Below are 25,036 nucleotides of genomic sequence, written 5' to 3'. Positions count from 1 at the left end.
TAGAAAGTTGTGTCTAGTGTTCATTTTACTTATGTAGTCATTTTGCATTTTTAATCCATCCACATATCTGTCTCACTGTTTGATAGTGTGGCCAAATAATTGAAAAGAAGGAAATGTTAAAGTTCCCCTTGTAGTCAATAATTATATCCCTTAAAACTCATATTTGATCACCATATTTGTTCATGCCTTGAAATAGCTTGAATGCAACTCTACACCCTTGCTTCATTTAGTACGCGGTCTCGGATTCATGAATATGCTGATAATTCCTGGCTTCACTCACTCATGCCAGCTCAGAGATTCACTCGGTCAGCTTACTGTAGTAAACTTTGCAAAATGGTATTGCTCTTTACAGCATCAAATACATAGCGGTAATTAATATGATTAGCCTTTTGCTTGACTAATGGCGCTTTTCCACTACACAGTACCAGCTCGCCTCAGCTCGCCTCGCCTCGCCTTTGTTTGGTTTTCCACTGCGTAAATGTTGTACCTGTACCTGCTTTCGGGTACTTTTTTTTTGTATCACCTCCGGCGAGGTTCTGAGCGAGCTGAGGCGATACTAAAATGTGACGTGTAAACACGGCAGACTGCTGATTAGTCAGAGAGAATTGTCACAATTCACTGCGTCATCATTGCACGTGCCAGACGGAGTATCCTGAATAACCGCGCCATTTTTAAATAGTTTGGCCAGATATTGCGTGATTTTTAAATAGATAAAACTTTACCCTTGGCAACTCGGAAGAATACGCCGTGTGAGAAACAGCCACATCCCGAGGATCAAAAACAGACACTCGATTTCCTCCATTGTCCTGTGTGTGGATAGAGGATGTGTGTCGCGTTGAAGATTACGTCACGGCAGTTTCCTGCGGAAACGGAGCGAAAAGCGAGCCGAGTCGAGACGAGTCGAGTCGAGTTAAGCTGGTACTGGTAATGGTAAAGTGCCATATGTTATCAAACAGCTAATAATGTGTTGCGAATGTTACACAAACTATGTTCCCGTTTGCATCTCAGAGACAGGCAGCTGCCTTCTAACAATCATCAGAAACGCTTTGAACAACTCATAACGTCACTGGAGAAAGGCACATAGTTCATCATACATTCATAATATACATCATACAGCCGCTATTTTGCTAAATCTACCCGAATTCTTCATTACGACAGAAAAATATAGCAGGATAAACTGGCATCTTTCGAGACTCCCCTTCTAGCATGCTGTTAATGATATGCTAAGTCCTGCCGGCACGTTGATGTGATTGGTTTCAAGGTAGTTAGTGACGTCAGAAACACCAGCGATTTCAAACCGCGTTGGTTCACCGCAGTTTCAAAGAGAAAATACTTAGCAATGGTGTTGACTTATGAATTTGCACATGGTTTGTCTTAAAGCACATTAGAAACACCACATAGACATAAACAGCATTACATTATTTTAACCATCCTATTCACAGGATGCATCCTGCATACTAGACACAAATAGTATGGGGCTAGTATGCTATTATGCCTTTCCAAACTTGCCTCATTTCTTTGTAAGAGTTTGCAGTGGACTGTGTCCAACACTAAATGTACGTAATTTAATTCCCTCTGGTGATGTCATGTTCAGGCTCAGTTGTGTAAAAGCCCAGCCCAGACTCTAGAGACATCCACAGCTGTCTGTACCTGAGCCCAGCCACAAGCTAAAATACATCCATTCCCATATAATACATCCATCTCCTGCAGTGTTAGACCACAGTCTGGTCTGTTTGGCAGTCAGAGTGACCCGGAGTCAATGTGGTGTTGTCATAGCCTACCACAGTCACACACCCTGTGGCGGAATGAGAGTCTACAGCCATTATTTCATAATGTAAATGTCACACGTTTCCTCGGAGGATACAGGGGACGGACTGACGTCACCGGCCCAGATGCCAATGTGAATTACCACCTCCCCCCGCCAGAAGAACATTAGTGGTGTCGTGATGTGCATGACATGTACATATGTGTTGGTCATTGGTCATATGGAAAGAAATGTCTCGGTTGAGTCACAGCATTTTCTGTGTAACCTTCATTCATTGTAGTGGCAGATATTTGAGATGTGTAAAATCATGTCAGCGATGCTTTATAAACACTCACAGGATACTCTGTTGCAATACCTTCTGCCCTTAAGAGAAACCCATTGTTTTCAGATAGCGTATGAATGACTGTTTGGAAACAGAAAAGCTCTGTTCCAAAACCTCTTGAGCTGCCTTGCTGTCTAATGTCTAAGACGGGGCCATTCACACAGATCAAACGCTCACACATTTTTCCATTCCACTGTGCTACTTTTCCATTGATTTTCATAGTATATATGTATATCATTAACCATCGCACTTGCATTTTTTGCAGCATCTTGTATATTAGGCTACATGGCATTCTAAAAACAGCTTATTCATCTCCAGAGCTTGCAGGATGTGTTCCCATTGCACTGACTTGTGTCAGGGGTTGCATAACAAAACCAGACCAATTGCTTTTGAATAGCCCAATTGATATTTAAAACCCACCCAATCACGGCCCCAACTAGCCCAATCACATTCGCGCACTGCTTGTGTTTCATGTTTTTAAAGGAGAACTCCGGGCAATTTTTAAGTTAATCTTGATCGTTAGACCTTTGTGAGTACTGACTATAGAAAAAAAAACGAACCGGATTGGTGCTTGCTACGCGGAGCTGCGACCGCGAATGCCCAGAGCTCCCACCCAGCTAAAACGGCAGCTATGGGGGCATCGACATAAAGAGCGTTTTTGAGCCTCTTAACAGACACAAAATGCAATTAAAATGTCTGTCCAACATGAACAGGGACCCTACATGTGAACAAGATGCGTTTAGCAACTTAGCCATTGTTTCAACTCACCTAAATAGTCTTTTAGACGGCAAGCTGTAGTCTCGCGCTGCAGTCCCGTGCTGTAGCCGGAAAAGGTAAACAATGTCCAGGTGGGAGGAGCGTTGATCATGATTAACTTAAAAATTACCCGGAGTTCTCCTTTAACAGCAAAAATGTGTTCTGTGTGAACCTGCCCTGAAAAGACAGCTGCTTTCAAAGGCAACATTTAATCGTCTAACAACATGCCTAATGTAAAACACAGCATGTTTCTAAGCTAATGATGCAGTAATATAATTAGCATAAAAATACATAATGCCAAAGACTATAGAATACCACAAGACAGTTCACTCGTATGGTTTTGAATGGGGAAGAATAAGTCCCGCCTTCTAAATAAGAGCCATTCGCCGATTGGTAAAGTTATCGCTGCAGCTGCGTTAGAAGCTCCGGTTCCTATAGACCTTATGTAGCCACGCCCCTTTTCAGCGCTGAGCTCGTTGTCTTTTGACTTCCGGTCTGTATTTTCACAGCGATCTTGTGTAGTTATGAATGAACGGCTCGTTTAAAAAATTTCCAAGGTCCATTTGTTAAGACATCTGCTTTACAATGCTTATGATAAACATTACAATGCTCATGATAACTTTCGTTAACTCTACAATAAGTAAATCAACTTCACCAGCTAATTACTCCTGGACAGCGATGCCATAGAAATATACAGAGCGAACGCAAAAACGGAAGTTCAAAGACAATATTCTAAAGATGGCGACGCCCTCGTTTCTCTGGTGCATAAAGACTATAGAAACAGTCAGACACTTCCACTGCACATGCACATTAGCTTGATCCAGCTGAAAAATGTCGTTTTCTGTCATTATTCGAGCGTTTAGAAAAAAAATTGTAGTAGACATTTGTTTTCAGATTTCATTGGTGATTTCAAATATGAAATTTAATCATAAGCTTTGCAAACAGTTTTGGAGAATTTGATGTTTCCCCATTCAAAAAGATAGAGCTGCACTTGCATGCCCGAGAGGCATTTCAAAGATGGCCACCAAGTGAAATGACTTTGATAATGCATACAGATATTAGGCAAAAAAAAAAGAATTTAAATGTTTTATCAGTACTTTTCACTTGTAAATACTTTGACCAGTTAGAGCAGTCATTTTTTTTGCAGTTCTGTGTTAACGCTAGTGCCGCTTCAGCTTCAGTGAACTTTGATGAACTTCTTCAATGGTAGATTGTGTCCTGGGTCTCATGGTCTGCTCATAAGAACCAGTTTATCTGCATCCTGATCATAATACAGTTCAGTGCCTATTAAAATCAGCTGGAACACCAAGAGTCTGTGTGCGAGTGCTGATGTGCCAGGTTAAAAAGGCAAATGTTTTGCTGCTGCACTGGGACAGAGAGTGCTTTGTGTAATGATGAGCTGATTCAAAGATCTTTTTCACTCTCAATGGGTACCATGTCAGTTTTGGGTGAAACTCCACTAAGAACCTCTAGAGATCAAACTCTTTTAAACCTTACTTGAATTGACAACGGTATTATACTGCACATGTGGCAAAATAAATGACAGAACCCTTTATAAATGAGGAAAACAGAAGTGCTCTTGTCTTGAGTGTTGTCACATGTGGACATTGTCACAAGGGCTACTATAAGCTTTGAACTCAAATGTCAAATTACTCAAAAGTTTGTTCTCCTTTTAGGGTGTTTTTTGTGACTCTTATCCTACAGGCTAACATTTTAGTTTCATCATATTTGTGTTACTGAGTGGTTAAAAATCTGATCTGGTAGCTGCAATAATTGAGTGTAGAGCTATAGGATGAATGTAGGGCCCTTGAGCCAAAAACATAACCATAATTTCCTCTATATGGATTGTTTCATTAATACATGTACTGCCATTGAATAAAAGTATCCGACTGACTAATTATTAGTATTTTGTTCTCTTTCTCAGGCCAAACAGAAGGATGGTTATGAGCGCAGCGAGGCATCAGCTTTGTCTCCGGCTGCTGAAGAGGAGCCCTTCTCATGGCCAGGGCCTAAAACATTGCACCTACGCCGCACCTCTCATGGCTTTGGTTTCACACTCCGTCACTTCATCGTGTACCCGCCGGAGTCAGCCGTGCAGTCTTCTCTCAAGGTCAGTTCACAGCAAACACACGCATAAGAGTGACCCAGATCATTGGGTCGATTGGTTTTGTCAGTCTGTTTCCTAAACGTAATTCAGCTTCAGAGTCTCTTTTCTCCCTCTCCAGCAGATACAGTCTGGCTTAAGATGAAATGCTTACTTTTAGTGCTTGTCTGCATACAATAATAGGATAATTTATGATGTTTGCATTTTAGGCGGGGGTAAGAGGGGAGACATCTACAAGCCTCACAACACTTGTAGTGCTGCTTTGCGTGTTTTTCGGCGCTGTCAATTCTCAATGTACTCAACTGTGGGTTGTAGAAATAAATTGTGTATTTCAGCATTTTTCACTGCAGTGTTAAAGCAGACCAGTCTCAAAAGTGTCGTTCCAGTGTCAGTCGATCAAATTTGTATGGGATCCTATTGGAGGTCCTCGTCAGCTACTGTCAAGCCTCTTATAAAGTCTATGCCACATTATAGGATTTTGTTGGTGTAACAGTTTAAGTCCAAGGACAAAAAAAAATAATGACAGTCTTTATTAAATATAAGCCAACCACTCGAAACAGTGTGCCATGCAAAAACAATACATGACAAAGAATGAGTGAGGTGAGGAACTTAAAATTAACGTTTTCATTTCAGGGTTTTGATATTTAAAAAGGACTGTAATAACTTGTTTTTATGAAAGATTTATTTAAGCTTAAGTAAAAATATTATGAATATGTATTGTAGTGGGTATATTTAGAAAATGCTCCTCCGTGGAGTTATTTTTTCTAGCTAACTACTAGGGAGTTTATGGTCACTGAATGTTTTTTTCTGAAGTGAATGCAACATTATGTGACATTGTAAACAATGTCAACTATAACTCCAACTATTTTATTAACATTTTTCTGTGGTTGAAACCCTGATTGAGTGATTACATGAGACACAATACATTTCAGCAAGTTGTTCTGGTTGTTTTAACATACCGTCCAATGTTCAATCCTGTTTTATTTCTGAGTGACATCAGCCTAGTGGCCCCTCATCCATAAAGAGATTAAAGCTCTGTTGTCCCACCATCACCAGCCGTCAGTAATGAAGCGTTTAATGCTAGTACCATTAACTGTTTTCAGATAATGCTTCCTTACAGATTACTGTTAGCAAACATGTGATTCACATTAATATGACAATTTATTTATTAGTACAACATTTTTTTATTAGTATTCATTTGTTTTATGTATTATTTTATATATTAAGTTTTCTGGAATGCTTAACTAGGTTTTAGGTGTAGCTTGGATTACACGTCAAATGGAACATGATTTCGATCCCACACAGCTCTTGATCTCATTGATTTCAGATGTTTTTGAAACATCTAAGTATTAACACTCTTTCATCTTCTCTCTCTTTCAGGATGAAGACAATACCAGCAGAGGTGAGTTTAACTGGTCTGTGATCCACATTCACTGCATCTGTTTATTTAAGGCTTTTATCTGATGCCTGGTACATACTGTGCGATTTCTGCAATCCTATTAGATCATTATAAATCACACTGTACAACAGGGATCTAATACACTTGGGTACAACATGTATGTAGAGTGTATGATGTTGACACCTACTGAATTGTAAGCTACAATGCAAGTTAGTATAGCAGAATAAAATGTCATTAGCATGCGCTAGTGTTGATCAAATAGAGCTAGAGCTCATCCGTCCTTCGGATGAGACGTTAAAACGAGGTCCTGACTCTCTGTGGTCATTAAAACCAGGTTCATGCTACATAGTAATAGGAACTTCAGCTCTGTATCTACTGAATCTGTCAGGAGATTGAGGTGTTATCTTCAGTGGCCTGTGTCTGACCTTGCACCATGCAAAATGCCGGGAATCTTTAATGCACGCTCCCGGTGGGCAGGAAAACTCCCAGCTGGCAGTGCAGCGTGCTCTGTGGCGGTTGATCAGCTGCGGGCTGGTGTTTGGTTACTGAAGAAGAGTGCCATGAAGGTTTGTGGAGTTACAAATCATACAAGGTAGTGGAACATGCACAGTTCTTTTTTTCTCAGCAGAAAAGCAGCAAAATAATTATCAGTAGCCGTGAAGTAGAGAGGTTTACAGGAGTAGGGCTCCAGTATAGATGCACATGATGTCACAGGAGGCGGGAGTTGGTGTATAGCTTGAATACTGTGAAAAACACACAAAACACATCTAAAAAGGTATAGAGCTGTGTGAATGACACGATTCAACAAGAAATCGGAGCTATCTTTTTACAGACTGCCAGATGCTACAGAAAAGAGAAGCAAATGGATCACTGCAATTTCCAGGAAAAACTAGGCAGTGAAACGTGGATTGGCAGTTGCAATTTTGTGTCAGATATATTGATTTTTGGGGTAAAATCATACCCTAGGTTATATATTGTATTGACAACTCATCAATTAAATACATCCAAGCATCAAGTCATGTCGGATTTATTTGTATTGCTCTTTCCAAGCTGCTTTACAGAAAGTCATAATGTTATGTCTATAAAGCCTTAGTACTTTACTAAGTTTTAGGGCTGGGCGATATGATGAGGTAAAACATTGATATAAGTGATCAACTGGATTTAGATCTACCTATATTGTATTTATAATGGTGTATATCAGATCACAGGTTTTGCCTTGTGTATTTCTACAGCAGTGAAATCAGGTTCATATAAATGTCAGGAAAACCTGATTCTTAGCCACATGTTAATGTCCATGGACATCTGGTTCTTTGATAGATTGTGAGAATAACTGTCTAGTTTGTTTAGAAATGGATTAATTTGCAATAAGTATTTTTATAGTAGTTTATCCATGTCTTTGACTTGCTCTGGTCAAAGCAGCACCATCTCTCTCTCTCTCTCTCTCTCTCTCTCTCTCTCTCTCTCTCTCTCTCTCTCTCTCTCTCTCTCTCTCTCTCTCTCTCTCTCCTGCTGCAGTGTTTGTCAGATTTCCCCTCATTCATATCCGAATCACGTCTGATACGCCCCATTATGACACAAGGAAAACCCACTCTGGCTTTCATCTGCTGCACGTAATCTTAATTTTTACTGCACGCACACGCACTTCAACATATCTCCCTGCCATAGAAACCCTTTAGTATGAGGTCAGTATGTAGTCCTGCATGCTCTCAAAGAACTTGTCTGTAATAGAGATATATTAACAGTTATACAACAGATTCTCAGGCTCTCAGTAGCTGATTGGTCAATACGGCATTCCAGCTTTAGGACTCTTTTAACCTTAGAGATTTTTCTGTATAGAAGGATGGCAACTAAATGTTTCATTGATCGTTTGTGTCCTTAATATTTTTATTATGTAGTTATATAAAAGCAAATAGGCATTTGAGATATCATTACAGTCAAGTTCTGAATGCCCAAATAGGAAACTAATTCACAATTAAAGTAATTCCAACATTCTAAATTGTCTGTAGTAATTGAGGCACCTATTACAGCCCGTTTACAGGCAGAGCTAAAGATATATTGATGTCCACTTACAGCTGATGGATGTGTGGTGATGTTCCCTAGAACAGCTGTAGTGAATTGATCTGCCTTTCAGTTAAAGATTTGGTAAAGAGCTTTTCCTGCAGGAAATTGAGCAGCTGAAATTTCTTGTAACCGTTCCTAAATGGTGCATTCCAGAGAGTTCTGCAGTGGGGGGTGTGTAACTTGAGACTTAGACACACACACACACACACACACACACACACACACACACACACACACACACACACACACACACACACACACACACACACACACACACAGATTTATTGTAGTGTTAAGGAAATGCTGCCCACATGTGTTACACACGCCTTCATTTGGCAGCTTATATAATTCTGCTGAAGGGCAACAACACTCTTCATACTTCAGAGTGTGCTCTTAGTGCTTGCTATATCATTGCTAGCTTGTTTGTAGAGGATTTCTGGCCCATGTCAAAAACAATCCAAATGAGTCTCTATGATATTCTGGTTTCTATATATAACTTGAATGTCTTTCTTTATCATCAGGCTCAGACTACAAGAGTTTTTAAATCTTAATGAATTGTGAAATCTGGTTGCATCACGCACATAAGGAGAATCAAATCTCAAACCTGCACACACATTATAAAGGCAGTCATGTTGTTTCCACATATCGACCAGCCGTTCCTCCATCTCCAATGTCCACTGGACCCGTACAGCAGCTTGTTGTCTCGCAGTCGCATTTCAAAAGTTTTGGGCCCAATCGCGGTCACTATTTAAAAAATGTTGGGCCCAGTTCTCCCCTTCCGACACTCCTAGGTAAATACCTGATAATCTTTTCAGATTTTCCTGAGGTGTGTTAAGAGTGATTGAATCTGCTCCGAAGAACGTCTGGGCTACACTGATCTCAAATCGTAAATGCCCAACATGTTGAATATTTACGATCAGAACTCCTGTTGTGTGGAGGGAACAAACCCGAGGACACACTCGCACGTGCTCTACTTATATATTGTCACATGGAAAGAAACGATACCCATTCAGAAAGCAAGCTGACGGAAGACAGAACCATAACACGAATTCATCCAAACCTTTTTCGTTTTTCCCCGCAAATTTTCTGTATAAAGCAATCCAAACATTATTATCAATATTTCTTCTTGCCCGTCATCCGCCATGTTTGTTTACTATAAAGTTTTTACTTTCTGTCATGAATAATTGACTGGGGTTTGAGACTTCTTCATCACCATAACTCTAGAGCAAAGTTTGCAAATTGCTTGTGTGATATCTACTGGCTTGCATTTATGGTTTAAAGGTCCCATATTATGCAAAATTCACTTTTGCATGCTGTTTGGACATAAATGTGTGTTGGCAGTGTGTGTACACAACCACCCTATAGTGATACAAATCCACTCACTCCTTTTTTATTAATCCCCATAAATCATCAGCAGTGTCTACTAAACGACCTGTTTTCAGAATGCTGTTTTAGTGACGTCACTAAGTACAGGCCCCGCCCACGAGTGTTGACAGACACTGCCGTTCTAACATAGACCCGCCCTGATCGAGTTCACAGCTGTTGCACTGACGAGAATGTCTCCCAGCGTTGTAGGTGTTGTGTGGCTGGATGTATTAATCCACATAGCTCTCTCTATTCACTCCCGGAATCTGAGGCAGCCGCTGAATACGAGGTGGAATTATTTTGTTTTTAAAGAAAATGCTCCCTCAACTCTACCGAAATTCGTTTATGTACTTGCGCACTTCTTATGTCTTACTGTTTACTCAGCTCTTACGGTGAGTTTCTGAAGTAAAACTGATGCTTCATCTTTTGTGTTATGTACAATAAACTTTATTAAACTCATCAGTATATGTTTGATCATCATTCGGACCTGGTGCGAAACAGCAGACTTGTAGGCAATTAATATTTGATACAAGCAGATGACAAATACGTTATAACCGTAATTAAACTACTAAACTATACCTGTTCCATCTCTATACAGCACTCTGACTCTGTAGGCATTATTGTCCGACTCCGGGTCGAAATGAAAACCGTTACTGAGAGTTTGTGATATTATTATCATCATTCTGTGAGATGAAATTGTCCTGAGACTGAGCGCGAGCTCTTGATGCTCCGCCCCCCGTGCCGTGCTCATTTGCATTTAAAGGGCACACACTAAATAGGCACGTTTTTCTGAGCACCAAAAAATGACAATTTAAACATGCTGTAAAAAATGATCTGTTGTGTATTTTGAGCTAAAACTTCCAACGCATTCTCATCCTTTGGCGTCATATAGGTGACGCCATATGACATTTCGTCGAAATCTTACGCACATGGCATCCTTTAGCGTCAATATAACACGCACTGTTATGGGTAGGTTTAGGTTTGGGGTAGGGTACGGTTATGACGCCTTGGGATCTGCGTCTCATATTCACGCTAAAGGATGCCATGTGCGTTGGATTTAGACGAGCGTCACCTGTATGACGCCTTGGGTTCTGCGTCTCATATTGATGCTAAAGGATGCCATGTGCGTAAGATTTCAACGAAATGTCCAAAGCGTCACATGTATGACGCCAAAGGATGAGAAGGGGCTGAAACTTCACATTCACACTCTGGGGACATCAGAGAGTTATTTTACATCTTGTGAAAAGGGGCATGATATGTGACCTTTAAAATGAAAATATTTAAAATATTGTGCGAACATTTTCTCTATCAAGAATTGGTCGCAAAATGATGAAAAGCGATTTAGATTTTGCTCGTTACGTCACTGGTCAGGACTCTGGTTGTTTGTGAATGGAATCTGTTAGTGTGTGGTGTGCTTGTCTTGGTCGCACCATGGCACTCCACACACTATAGAAACAAAACTGTTAAATCTATGTTTTTTATTGTTTTTATTATATTTTGTATTTTGTGTGATCTACAGAAGAAAGAAATCAAATGTTTTGTTTTCTCTCGGTTTAGGTTGAGGAAATGATGACAGTATTAATTTTTTGGTGAACTAGGCCTATTACTTTAAATGTCAGATTTTTTTTGCTTTATAACTTACATCCTGGCTTACACTTTTCAGAATGCAACAAGTGAAATCAAGTTTTTGAGTCAAGCATTTTCGCTCATCTGCCTGTGGGAGTTTTCTTAGTCTGTTGTCATATGAACAAGCAACCACTAAGAAATACCTCAGAGAAATGTGGGTTTCTCTATCATGTCACCAAACAAGACAAACTAGGATGTTTTCTTCCTCTTTTGCTTCTCATCATTGCATAGGACTAGATGTTTCCTCACAGTAATTTTGATGTTTATTTGTGTAACGTATATGCAGAGAAGCCACAGGCATGTGTGTGGATGGATATCGTGCGGACCACGTGCAGACAATCTGGGTTGAATGGTTGGATATCATCCAATTTGAGCTGTGTATAAACAGCTTTATGAGATCAGCGCTCTTACTGCCTTTAAAATATGTTTGAAAGAATGACACAATGTTTGTGTGTGTTTGTTGACTTTTGCTTTAAAGCTGTACAGCCCAGAATTTATTTAACTCATTTTTCACCATTCCTCTCACCCTTAAACGAGATGTGTAAGGTGTTGAGCTGAGGGATAATTCACATATTGTGCCATTTTTACTAAACCGTTTTGTCATTTTAGTTTTTTTTGTTTGTTTGTTAGTTTTTTTTTTGCGCGCAAACACTGCATTTCATTATAGAATGCACCAAATTTCAGTTAACAGGACACTATAACCACCCACAAACAGCTGGTTGTAATAAGGTTTATTGGAAAACCATCTCCTATCCAGATGTGACATAAAAAGTTAATTGTGTTTAATATAAAATGCAATCATAAATATAAAGTAATATATAAATAAAAATGTTAATCAAAAATCAACTCAAAAATTTTGTCCTAATCAACCACAAATGCAAAGACACAATCCATCTGAATTATGTTTTACATTTTTGGGGGGTTTTGTGCCAGGTAGCCCCGCCCACTGTGAAAACTCTTCGGACTGAAAAGATGATTATGGAAGTTTACAAATCCGATGTTAAACCAATTTCCAAGTTCCACAAGTAAAAGGTTTGGAACACCCTCAAGAAAACACTCACTCACTAGTTTCTACCACTGTATTGTTGCATTTCTTTGTATTAAAAAGGCAATTTCCCCTTGCAAATTGAGATCAGTGCTAAATTGTGCTAAATTTGTAATTATACCTTAAAATGCATTTTTGGATTCTACCTTTCTTGTAATGTGTGATATAGCTTTTTGTGAATGTAAAAGGTCTGCAAAGTTCAAACACTGTAGTTGTAGATGAGGCCTGGAAGAGTTTGGTTCGTGTTTTCAACATGTCTTGAAGATGCTGTTTTCTTTACTGCGAAAGCAAATCTACTTTGTATGCACTTACAAAGGATGCGGACTCAAGCTCGAGTTGATACGATAAAACCGACACCAACATTATTGTTCGTATCACTGTGTATCAAGTGCTGAGGAAGCTTCCGGAGCTGAAATAGGGATATGGTAATGAGCATATCGTTTCCAACATGTGCTGTAAGCAGTAGACCAATCACAACAGACTAGGTCATCTGACCAATCAGAGCAGAGTAGTTTCTTAGAAAGGAGGGGTCTATATTGACTGAATCTCTTATTAAACTGATTCAGACACTGTGAGAAAAGAGGTGATGCTGCAATATTATGAGAAAATTAAACCCATGTAAACCTATTGTAGGAGACCTTCAAAACAAAATTAGGAACCTTTAAAAAAAATAGGCACTTTAAACCAATGCAAATAAACATATCAGCAGTCACAGATCATTCGTAGTGAATTATCCCCATCCCCATTGATTTTGCTACAGTTGAAAAAATATGCAGTAAAAATAAAAAATGTCAACATCTGTTCAAATATTTGTTTTCCTTTTCTATGAAAATACATGCCAGAGATATTTCATTTCATTTTGTTTTCTTGCCAATGTTTTGGGTGGTGTCCATGAGGACAGGGATTGGAGCAAGAGCACAAGCACAAGCAAATAGAATTCTGCATGATTCTTGGAGGATCAGTAAAAACCCCACCTTGCGCGCAGGGGCCAGACTCGGTTTGGATGCACTCCAGACACCAACTCTAGTGTCTTCGCTGCTTTATTGCACTAGTGCTGCCTGACTGCAGAAGATGTGGAGAAGGCTCATAAATAAGAGAGCTCTGAGTTCCCAAAAACAATGTGCTTTTGGCTCTCCTGTCACACAAAAGCTTGGCTGCTGTCCTCAACCTCCGCTATATTTCTGCACCTGATTACAGATGAACAGGTCCAGTGTAGTGTTTTAATACCATACTTTTTTTTTTGCAATGTGTATTATGTATATTCAGTGCAGTATGCAGGATTTTGCCAAAATGTACAACAGAACAAAGTGTGTGGAATACTGTATCCCATAAGAAAGGAATAATTTACGACAGCCCGTTGAATTATTAGAAAATTAATGCACACCCGAGGTGGTAATGCGGTCACGACGCGAAGCGGAGTCGAAGTTAGACATCGAAAATTGCTGATCAAGCGCATGGGCTGCATGTTTTTTCTTGTTATGAATTGTATCCTATTTTCCGTTATTACAGTTAACTACGCGAAGTGATATGGAACTGTAATGCGGTCAAGACCTGCCTGGAACTACGTTAGCCGTGCGTTTCCCTGAAAATAATTGCACACCTTAGAACGTTCTCAACCAATCAGAATCAAGCATTCAACAGCCCTATAGTATAATCGTGATTAATCTTATCTAACAATAGTTTGTGTTTATATATATATATATATATATATATATATATATATATATATATATATGGGGAAATTGCCTTTTTAATACTAAGAAATGCAACAATACAGTGGTAGAAACTAGTGAGTGAGTGTTTTCTTGAGGGTGTTCCAAACCTTTTCCTTGTGGAACTTGGAAATTGGTTTAACATCGGATTCTAAACTTCCATAATCATCTTTTCAGTCCGAAGAGTTTTCACAGTGGGCGGGGCTACCTGGCATAACACCCCCAAAAAATGTAAAACATAATTCAGATGGATTGTATCTTTGCATAAAGTGAGTATTTTTTTATAGGCACCTTTAAATGCAAATCATAATATCAATAGACATACCCCCGAATCGAATCGTAATTGCTGCATTGCAAACAAGCAGAGATGGTCCAAAATGTGTGGTACTTCATTCACGACAGAGGAGGGGTGGAATTATGAGTCTTTACCGATAGTTTGAGGATCAAATGGGGTTACGAGTTTTACCCACAATCTCTTTTTAACACTTTCATTGGTTAAATATTTGCAAAACCCACAGACATAAAGGATGACCAATAGTAAATGACAATGGCATTTTCATTTTCATTTAATTTCATCCACTTAAAACATTTAATATTAGATAAAAGATGTGCAAACGGTCTAAAAAATTTTTCCCAAAATGATTTCTTTTGACTCTTGTTTAAAAGAACATTGAAACATTTTTAATGTTAGATACTGCATTAGTGTTATCACGATACCAAAATTTCAGTAGTTGGTATATTACCAGTATAATTTCACCGTTCTCTGTACCAGTTCTGATACCATAGCAAAAACTAATGAAACACATTACCTTTAACAATTTAACTACTTTATTTAATGTGGAAGAAAAAATGCAGATAATCTCAAAATATCCAAACTTGGCCTATATAAGGTGTCAGCTTGTGCAGCTCTCTTATTGAGATGTGTGGTGTGTAAGAAGTGGTTTGTAGGCAACAGACATGAGTGATGATGGGTAAAAACACACATTGGGTCACTGATCTTTTGGCTTGGTTTTAATACTGGATTCCAAATTGCAAATACTTGCCATTTAGAATATACTGTTTGAAACAAATATGTGTATATTAGGGAATTCAATTTTAAATAGTTAGTCTACTTCCATTTCATATAAGATCATGGATCATCCGAGTTTTCTCTGCACTGTCATAATACTATCATGGTTTGCAAAGTAGTTCAATTTTCTGTTCACAATAGTTTCTGTCAGTCAGATGAAAGATGGGCATTCATGTCTTTATTTTACACTTGTGCAGTATACCAAGTCCAATTCTTTATTCATTCCCTCTCTCCCTCCTCTGTCTGAGAGTGAGAGATAGAAAGAGAGAGTCAGTGCTGTGTTGTGCAGGAATTTGTCCCTGCTGTGTAATGTTGAGGGGAATCAAGGGAATGGGCGTCCTCCCAACCGCTGCCAAACAACATTATCCAACACAAAACAACAGGAGGGCCAGCTGCGCACGAGAGACTTTAGCCAAAATAACACACACAGAGACGGAAAAAAAGACAGAGGAAAGATTAGGTCAAATAGAGAGAGTGGAAAATACTCGAGAAAAGAGTATAGAGCAGAGTTTGGCACAGCTCATTGTATCAAATGGTTGCAATCAGCCCATCAAATTGGAGATGGTGATATTATAAAGATTTTAAAATTTTTGTATGGAAGAGTTATTTCACTGACTGTCTCAGGCTAAAGGCCCGGTCACTACCGGTCAACATTTGGAATAATGACTTCTTTTTTTCTTCTTTTTTTTTTTTTTAAGGGAAAGAAGTTTCAGTCGCACTTTAGATTAGGGTCCAGTTATCACTATTAACTACAACTTTTGCCTCAATAAACTCCTAATTACTTCTTATTAATAGTTAGTTAGTTAGTTTTTAAGTTTAGGTATTGTGTGGATTAAGGGATGTAGAATATGGTCATGCAGAATAAGGCTTTAATATGTGCTTTTGATGTTTTGATGTTGAAAACGATTGTGCTGCTTAATATTTTGTGGAAACTGTGATTCACTACCTTTTAAAAGTTTTGGGGTAAGATAAAAGAAAAAAAATTAATACTAAAGGGACTGCATTTATATAGCGCTTTCACAGAGCCAATGGCAACCAAAGCACTTTACATGTTGTCTCACATTCACCCATTCACTCACTCACTCATACACCGAAGGCGGTGTCAGCCATGCAAGGCGCCATCCAGCTCGTCGGGAGCAGCTGGGGTTAGGTGTCTTGCTCATGGACACCTCGACACTTGGTCAGGTGGAACCGGGGATCGAACCACCAACCTTCCGGTTTGTAGACAACCTAAATGAACCACTGAGCCACTGATGCCCACAATTTCAATTTCACGAAATTGAGAAAATATGTATTATGGTCTCCACAATAATATTAGGCATGTTGTCAACATGGATAATAGTTAGAAACAGTTATTTTAAATTGTAATAATCACACAATATTGCTGTGTGAACTGTATTTAATAAATGCAGCCTTGGTTTCAAAAACTTTTGATCGCTAGTGTACTTTAAGTAAAATCGAACAACAAATGCCTGTGATGTAATTTAGAACAAAATCAGGATGTGTTTTTGTTGCTGTTGGTGATTTAAAAAATTAATAATTTAAATGTATTTTTTTTTACCCCGAGCTAAGATTGAAGAACTTCACTGTGATCATATTGGGGTCTATGTACAGTAGAGCAGAGTTGGGTTTACCTGTGTAAATCAAGTGATTCCGGCAGTTCCAACAGAGCCTGGTTTTGGGTTGAACTCATTTTCTTCATAAACCCTAGAGCACTATGTACCCGAAAACTCTCTGACACTCGTTCAACACAGTTTGCGGTTCAAGTGCAGATTGCCTACAGCAGATCAGACTTCGATTTCTCACAATAAGTCATATTGTGTGTTGACACTGGCTGGGTTTTGAGGGTGAGTGTGGTTCAAGCTAAAACATCAGTCATTTACTGTATACACCTCACGCTGGAAGAAGAAAGAGCTCTCTAGACGAGAACACTGGGATATGAACTGCACTTTGGGGCTTTTAGTTTTATACTGTGATCTAGGGAGAAGCAAATGGCTGGTAAAAGGAGTGTGTTTGTTGTGGGAGCATTGTTCCTTATTCCTTATTGAGTTCATACACACTCACACAGACTAACAAAAGAGATTCCAGACGCTGAGGGGGCAACACAAACCTGTCCACACAAAGACGGTTTTCAGCATGCCCTCCTCTGCCCTCTATTGATGTGTTGAAGAAAAGCATGTTTGAATGAGTCACCCGAGGGACGGCAGAGAATTTGGCACAGAGGCTAGTGTTAAACATACTCGCACATGTGGACACTTTCACATCAGACTGGAGTTACTGCCGTTAGTCTCTAAACTCTGAAAAGACATGAAATACATGAAATCCATGAAATACGAAGTAGAATGTTCATGCTGCACTTTACCATACAACAAAAGTGAATGAGGAAGTGGCTGTCAAGCTCCAGAAAGATAAAAAGCAAATTAATACAGTACGTACAACTCATGCACTATATTCCAATTCTTTTGCTGCGTTGCAGGTTTAAGTACCTATGAAATGACCATTGCACAGATAATGTGATTAACGTCCACAGCCCATCAGTCGATGGCTGTAATAGTGTAACTGTATCAGTGGGACATCCTTTGGAACATCCACCTCTCAGTAAAGCATAGCCATTAAAAGTCTAGTCTTGGCAGCCTGATTTGATAGATGAGGATGAACCATATCATATTAAACAAAGCCTCACAAGAGATGCCAATAGTAATCAGATTAGATCACAATTCATATGTAATGGAATAAAATATTAACCTCCTGGTCTGGTACTGAGCCTTGATGGTATCCCATTGCTAGAGCCCTCAGTTGATCATATGAATGACTGCCCTCTACAGGATATCGATCAATGTTCAGTATTGGGTAAACCAGGGCTACTCAGGTAAAGAGACATTTAAAAAAAAACAATTTTGCCCACATTATGTTTCCATCATTGTGTCAATTTATTGAGAAAAGATTTTGTTATAGCACGTGCTACAACTTGTCTACCTGACTTCTTAGATAAGTTCTTTGGGCTGAAGGAATCCTGCTTTTTTTTACTATGAGCTTTTCAAATTAAACAGTATTGATACATTGTAGTGCAAAACCACTGTGAAAAGAAGTACACTCAGCATATTTCCAAAAAGTGTATAAACTTCACTAAAGTAGGACTTCATACATCTTCAAATGTAACTTCAAAATAATTTCTATTGTCTTTGAAATATGGTTAAAGTGTATGGCCAAATATACTGTCCAGCCTTTATGGTAAACTAAAATAGTCAAATACTTATGCTTGTGCCTTAGTTTGTTAGTCAGCATATCAAAATAAATGTATTTCTTTAGAGCATGACAAAAGATTATTAAAGTCCCCCTGTGGTGAAAGTCAAGCTTTTAATGTTGTTTATATGTCTATGTGGTGTTTTTAATGTGCTTTAAGACAAACCATGTGCAAATTCATAAGTCAACACCATTGCTGAGTATTTTCTCCGTAAAGCTGCAGTGAACCAAAAACAGTCTCAAAAACACGTTTTGAAATCGCTGGTGTTTCTGACGTCACAGATTACCTTGTAACCAGTCAGGTGTCAATGTGTGATCGTCAAAAAGTGGATCTCTGAGCTGGTTTGAGTGAGTGGAGGCGGGGCTCATTTGCATATTCATAGAACCGTGTATGCGGCAAATGAGGCAAGGGTGTAGAGTGACAGTCAAGCTATTTTAAGGCATGAATAATTTTTTTTTCAAGGAAAAAACATTTAAATGTGTAATTTTGGTGACCAAAGATGAGTTTTAAGGGATAAAATTATTGACTACAGCGGGACTTTAAAATGTACTTTAAACAAAACTTAATTTGACATTACAAAGTGCACCTTTTAAAGGAGAACTCCGGGCAATTTTTAAGTTAATCTTGATCTTTAGACCTTTGTGAGTACTGACTATAGAAAAAAAACGAACCGGATTGGTGCTTGCTACGCGGAGCTGCGACCGCGAATGCCCAGAGCTCCAACTCAGCTAAAACGGCAGCTATGGGGGCATGGACATAAAGAGCGTTTTTGAGCCTCTTAACAGACACAAAATGCAATTAAAATGTCTGTCCAACATGAATAGGGACCCTACATGTGAACAAGATGCGTTTAGCAATTTAGCCATTGTTTCAACTCACCTAAATAGTCTTTTAGACGGCAAGCTGTAGTCTCGCGCTGCAGTCCCGTGCTGTAGCCGGAAAAGGTAAACAATGTCCAGCCAGGTGGGAGGAGCGTTGATCATGTGCAACGAGTTATGATCAGAGTTGCTTACAAGTGAAGAAGAAATGGTTCGTGTTTGTGCCTTTCCGAATTGTGGCAACAGAATGCGAAAATATAAGAGCTTAAATTTTCTTCGTCTTCCTTTTCATGACCTCGAGATTCGAGAGTTGTGGCTAGTTGTACTACAACTTGATGTGCAAACTCCCGTAGTAGTACTACGCGCTAAAGATTACCGCATTTGCAGCGAACACTTTGACAAGGATGACTACACACACTCAACACAGCAGGGCCGTTTGAAGAAAAATGCCATTCCATGTACGAAGACTCGTCGCACATGATCAACGCTCCTCCCACCTGGACATTGTTGACCTTTTCCGGCTACAGCACGGGACTGCAGCGCGAGACTACAGCTTGCCGTCTAAAAGACTATTTAGGTGAGTTGAAACAATGGCTAAATTGCTAAACGCATCTTGTTCACATGTAGGGTCCCTGTTAATGTTGGACAGACATTTTAATTGCATTTTGTGTCTGTTAAGAGGCTCAAAAACGCTCTTTATGTCCATGCCCCCATAGCTGCCGTTTTAGCTGGGTGGGAGCTCTGGGCATTCGCGGTCACAGCTCCGCGTAGCAAGCACCAATCCGGTTAGTTTTTTTTTCTATAGTCAGTACTCACAAAGGTCTAACGATAAAGATTAACTTAAAAATTGCCCGGAGTTCTCCTTTAAATGTAGTCCTATATTTATAGTCATAAACGTGTACTCTTAAAGTACACTTAGGTGGCCTTTCATTTAATTAATATTATATTATCTGTAAGTTCATTTTGGTTTCTTGCCACTGTTTCTTTTCACTCTTAGTCTTTTGGCTTTTTCATTAGTGGCACAGTGGTATATTTGAAGCTGAGACTGAAACTATTGTAGCAGTAGCATTTAATTCACTTAGACTGTATGAACTTCTGTAGAGCTGCTTTGTTGTACCTCTACTTGAATTGCAACTACTAATTCCTGAATTTTGTGATTCTCACAAAGCTGTATTTTATAAAGTGCTATATAAATGCAATTGATTTGGCACTTAAACATTAATTTTGTAGAATTCAAAAGCTAGAAAAATAAGTTATAGTCACAAACTAATGCATGTACATACATACACGCTGAGATGTACAGTATGTCAGAGCCAGAGCATGCTCAGTATTATATGTGGCCAGTAAGGTATTACATCATTCAGTACATGGTGAAAATCTTCTGCAATACCTCATGTGCTTGTAGAGGGAGCCTGACACCACACATCAGAGTAACAACATTAAACACTGCTTTTTTTGTGTGTGTGTGTGTGGCTATATGTTAGTGCAAGCACAAGTAAGATGTATCTGTTTGCATCAGTGATTTTGTGTGATTGGTGAATGTTTTTGATCTGCAGTGCACTTTTCTGTGTTGGTGTGGATTGAATTTTTCTGATCCCAAACTACTCTACATATGTAGGTCAGCACATAATCTGCCTCCGTAGGTTTCTGCAGAGTTTGAACAGCTGACATTTTGGTGTTTGTTTGTTATCAATTCGGTTAGTCAGCTCTGTTAAACATATTCCACTAGGGCTGCAAGATTCATCAAAATAAATCAGATATTGTGAGTTTATCAAAGGACAAAAGATGTGATTTAACAAAATAAATATTTACTCTGCGCGTTTCAGTGCGAAGTGCGGCACTGTTTTTACATATGAGCCGCTCATTATCTGTTGGCGTTTGCAGTGCGGGTTTGGGGCGCTTTAATGTGCATTTGGGAACGCAATATGCGGCAGCAATCTTCAAATACTTGAATGAGAAGTGCTTATCATCATCAACAACAACAAAAAAGCTTTAAAGTCTGCATGAAACCAAAGTTGCGATAGTCTTTTGTTCCCTTTTGTGACGTGAAATGGCTTCTCGAACAAAAGAAAAATGTAGGGCGGGAGTTGATTTTGTTCATCTGCAATTGATTGGATGGTTGTGGTTTGCTATTGCTCATCAGGTTGTCACGCCCTTGCGCCGGTAAACAAGTCATCAGAGAAGAGAAGAGATGTCGTTGCAAGAGAGAGAGGAAGTTAAAAATAAGAATATTTTTAATATAACTGTATTATTTTATACTGTAAATTTATTTTACAGTAAAATAATAGTAATATTTCTTATTTTGTTTTTATAATGTTTTATTCAATATAATTATCATTATTATATATCCATATTGATATAAAATCATATATTTTGGCCAAATTCTGCAGCCCTACAAGCAAGCACATTAAACCTCGGAGAAAACAAAATTATTGTAATTTTAACAGAACAATTGCAAATTGATTGTTTCGTGCAGCCCTACATTCCACAGAATTATACAGATTTTCCTGTATAATTATAATACAGACTTTCAGATTCCTTGTTGGTCTATGCAAGCTGATAATTCAATATGTGGTTTGTCGCAGTTGTCCTAGAGATGATGCACTTTTTCAATGTCTTTGTTATGCCGTTTCTATGTATAATGGAGTAAGAATCTTTTTTACTTTTGAAAAAATGTCCAAAAGTAACGGACGAGTTAGCTGGTAAATGTTTACGACTCACAATATGGTGTGCAGCATCAACATTAGATATTGCATACTAATCAGTGCAGTGTGTCATGATGTAGGCGTTCAGTCATCATTTGTAGCTGGAGTGTTTCAGACAGCACACATACTTAGTGTATCCCTTCAGGCATGCTGCTGTCAGCATGATCTAGCCCGGTCAAATATGCATACACACACTCTCACACGTAGGCATGCGCATATCTTATATTATCTTATGCTTTTCTCATATCAGATTATGAGAGATTACCACAGAGGATTCAGTGAGCATGTCTAGAGCACAGTAGATTAACATGTGCTGTCTCGTTGTGCAATATAAGTCTGTGCGATATTACGGATTTCATTTGGAAAATGCATGAGAAAAAGAGAGGACATGACCAAAGCATGACAAGGTTTTATTAGATATTCCAACATGAAAAATCATAGAATTTGTGAAAGTTTCCTGCTTAAATTTTTTAAAAAATTTTTATGACTCTCAAGTTACTCTTGCTCTTTGTCTCTTGCCATCAGGGAGACAGAGGAACAGACTGGAGCCAATGGACACCATTTTTGTCAAGCAGGTGAAAGAGGACGGCCCTGCACATGGAGCTGGACTCTGCACAGGTACTGGTTCTTGTACAAGTCTCGAGACATGTTTTCATGCCCGTATTTGATGTCCGTTATTCAAAATGAGTATACTGCTAAATTACAGTTTAAGACTGTAAAAAACTGTACAAATTGTTCTGATTGGCCTATCATGATATCAGATTGTCACTAGATGATTATCTTGGCCAAAAGAATTCACAATAACGTTTTTATCACAATATCTATAGAAATTATATAAATGATGATATCTGTCAGATTCATCTTTAACTTTAACTTTATTTTGCGTTTTCTTTATTTTTTGGCCAAAGAATCACAATCTCAACACACAACTATAGGAATGCGGAGAGAGTGTGTGTAACCAAAAATGTTACAAAAGCCTTCAAAAAGAATGGTACTTCCTGCAGACTGGGATGTCTAATGCCCTGTCCAAAAGCTTCCACACTGGCAAGCTAAATAGTTTTGGGTATGGGAAGAGTGTCTCGCTTTCATCTGTCATGTCCTCCGACACGATTTTTTTTGTGGCAGAAGTAGCTGTACACTGCTACATATTTTTTACCATTTTTTTATGACAGGTGGTGACCATGACCAACCAGCGTTAATGTGCACCACCGCCGCTAACTATATTGGAGTATCAACCAGATAGTTGCTGGATTATTTGAGATATGAATGTATGTGTGGTGTTAAGATGATATATATATATTTTTTTAAATATCACAGTTATCATCAATACTGGTATATTGTGACACCCCTAGTCCGTTGTTTTAAAACTAACATTGGTGAGTTGTACACCAGGCAAGATTTTGTTGAAATTATTTATCTATTATACCGTCTTAAAGTCCCCTTTTATGCTTTTTCTGATATTTCTGATTACCTTCCATTACCTTATCGTGTAATATAGCGGTGTGTGAATGTAAAAGGTTTTTAGAGATAAATGGAGTTATTGTCTCCCAAAAGAAACAACCATTTCTAAACCTCCTGAAACGAGTCGTCAGTAATTCCAGCCTTATATCCTGCTCGAACCTACAAAGGTTTGTAACAAATTTGCATAATGCCAGCCTATGGTCTTAATTGGCTTCTTACGAACAATGTCTACTTTGACCCGCCCTCAAACACTGTAGTTGTACCTGAGGTCTGGAAGAGCTTGGTTTGTGTTGTCGACACGTGGAGAAGACACTTTCTTCACTGCGAAAGCAAATCCACTTTGTATGCACTTCCAAAGAATGAGGTCTCAAGTTCGAATTGATTCGGGAAAACTGACGTTGTTAATGTTCGTATCACTGTGCGCCAAGTGCTGAGGAAGCCTCCGGAGCTGAAATACAGATATGGTAGTGGGCTTTTCGTTTCCGACGCGTGGTGTAAGCGGTAGACCAATTACAACAGACTAGTTCATCTGACCAATCAGAGCAGAGTTGGCTCCCAGAAAGGAGGGGTCTATAGAGACTGAATCTTTTATCGAACCCTTTCAGATACTATGAGAAAAGAGTCTGCAATTTATATTATGTATTTCTTTTTGACCTTAGATTCATGCAAGCCTGTTGTAGAAGATCTCGGAAACAAAATTAGAAAATTTAAAATAGCCAAATAGGGCACTTAAAAAAATGCAACATCCAAATACATCCATCAGACACATACTGTATGTACACTAGCAAATATAAAAATAGCACAGATAGACCACACATCCTGTTTGTCATCCCCCCTAAGACACAAATCTGTGGTTAACTGATGCATGAAGGCATCACTACTAAACAGTTGGAGGTAAACCAGGCAAGAGGTCATACCATCAGCCAGCATCCAAAATGCATTGGCAGGACTTCCTCATAAGCAGCTGAAGTGTTATGTAAGTGTGATCAGTCTGGACCCAAATAAACATTGAGAAGTTATAACTATGTTGGTCTCAGTGGACAGACTTTTGGGAGGGTCCAGAACACATGTTCCCACAATTATCCACAATATCTCGCTGCTGGCTCACTCTGATTGTATTCCTGTGAATCTCATCTTCAGTACACATCGGTTAACATATCTGAACAAACATACTTACTCCAGGGTTCTGAATTCCGGTCTAAATGTGTAATTATTTTTACCATGGCATCATGTGCCATGATTTCAAAACACATATTTTTTAATAATAAAAAAAAAAACTTTTTACATAAATTAACTATAGCATCTGGCTCTCTTCCTGTTTCTCCTTCCCACAGGGGATCGCATTGTAAAGGTCAATGGAGAAAGCATCATCGGGAAGACGTATTCCCAAGTAATCGCCCTTATCCAGAACAGGTAATGTTGGTAACTTGCACTGCTTGTTCCAGCCCCTGAGGGGTGGTGTAGCCTCATAGTTAAGGATCTGACTTGGTAACTAGTATTAGGTTTTGGTTTTAACGTAAATAATATTTGATACAATACTTAATCCAGGAATACTTGCTGCTCTGTATCCATATGCTCCCTCTT

General features: G+C 38.9%; 1 protein-coding gene across 5 annotated transcripts in view; it reads left to right on the top strand.

Moving 5' to 3' along the window:
• The window catches only part of arhgap21a (Rho GTPase activating protein 21a), a 110,786-nt gene that overhangs the window by 48,740 nt on the left and 37,010 nt on the right, over positions 1–25,036 (top strand). For 4 of the 5 annotated variants that reach the window (XM_077244228.1, XM_077244227.1, XM_077244226.1 and 1 more), the window contains 4 exons: positions 4,768–4,953; positions 6,328–6,349; positions 22,517–22,609; positions 24,787–24,865. In XM_077244228.1, the coding sequence (XP_077100343.1) occupies positions 4,768–4,953; positions 6,328–6,349; positions 22,517–22,609; positions 24,787–24,865 (380 nt within the window). Of the gene's footprint in view, positions 1–4,767; positions 4,954–6,327; positions 6,350–22,268; positions 22,399–22,516; positions 22,610–24,786; positions 24,866–25,036 lie in introns of those variants that run through there. The other variant, XM_077244229.1, reaches the window with a different exon arrangement.

The sequence above is a fragment of the Siphateles boraxobius genome, unplaced genomic scaffold (genome assembly GCF_051911475.1).
Source record: "Siphateles boraxobius isolate OS27281-9 unplaced genomic scaffold, OSU_SipBor_1 26, whole genome shotgun sequence".
NCBI lineage: Eukaryota > Metazoa > Chordata > Actinopteri > Cypriniformes > Leuciscidae > Siphateles > Siphateles boraxobius.
Note: the sequence above shows the minus strand (reverse complement) of the source record. Positions and strands in the feature narration are given on the sequence as shown.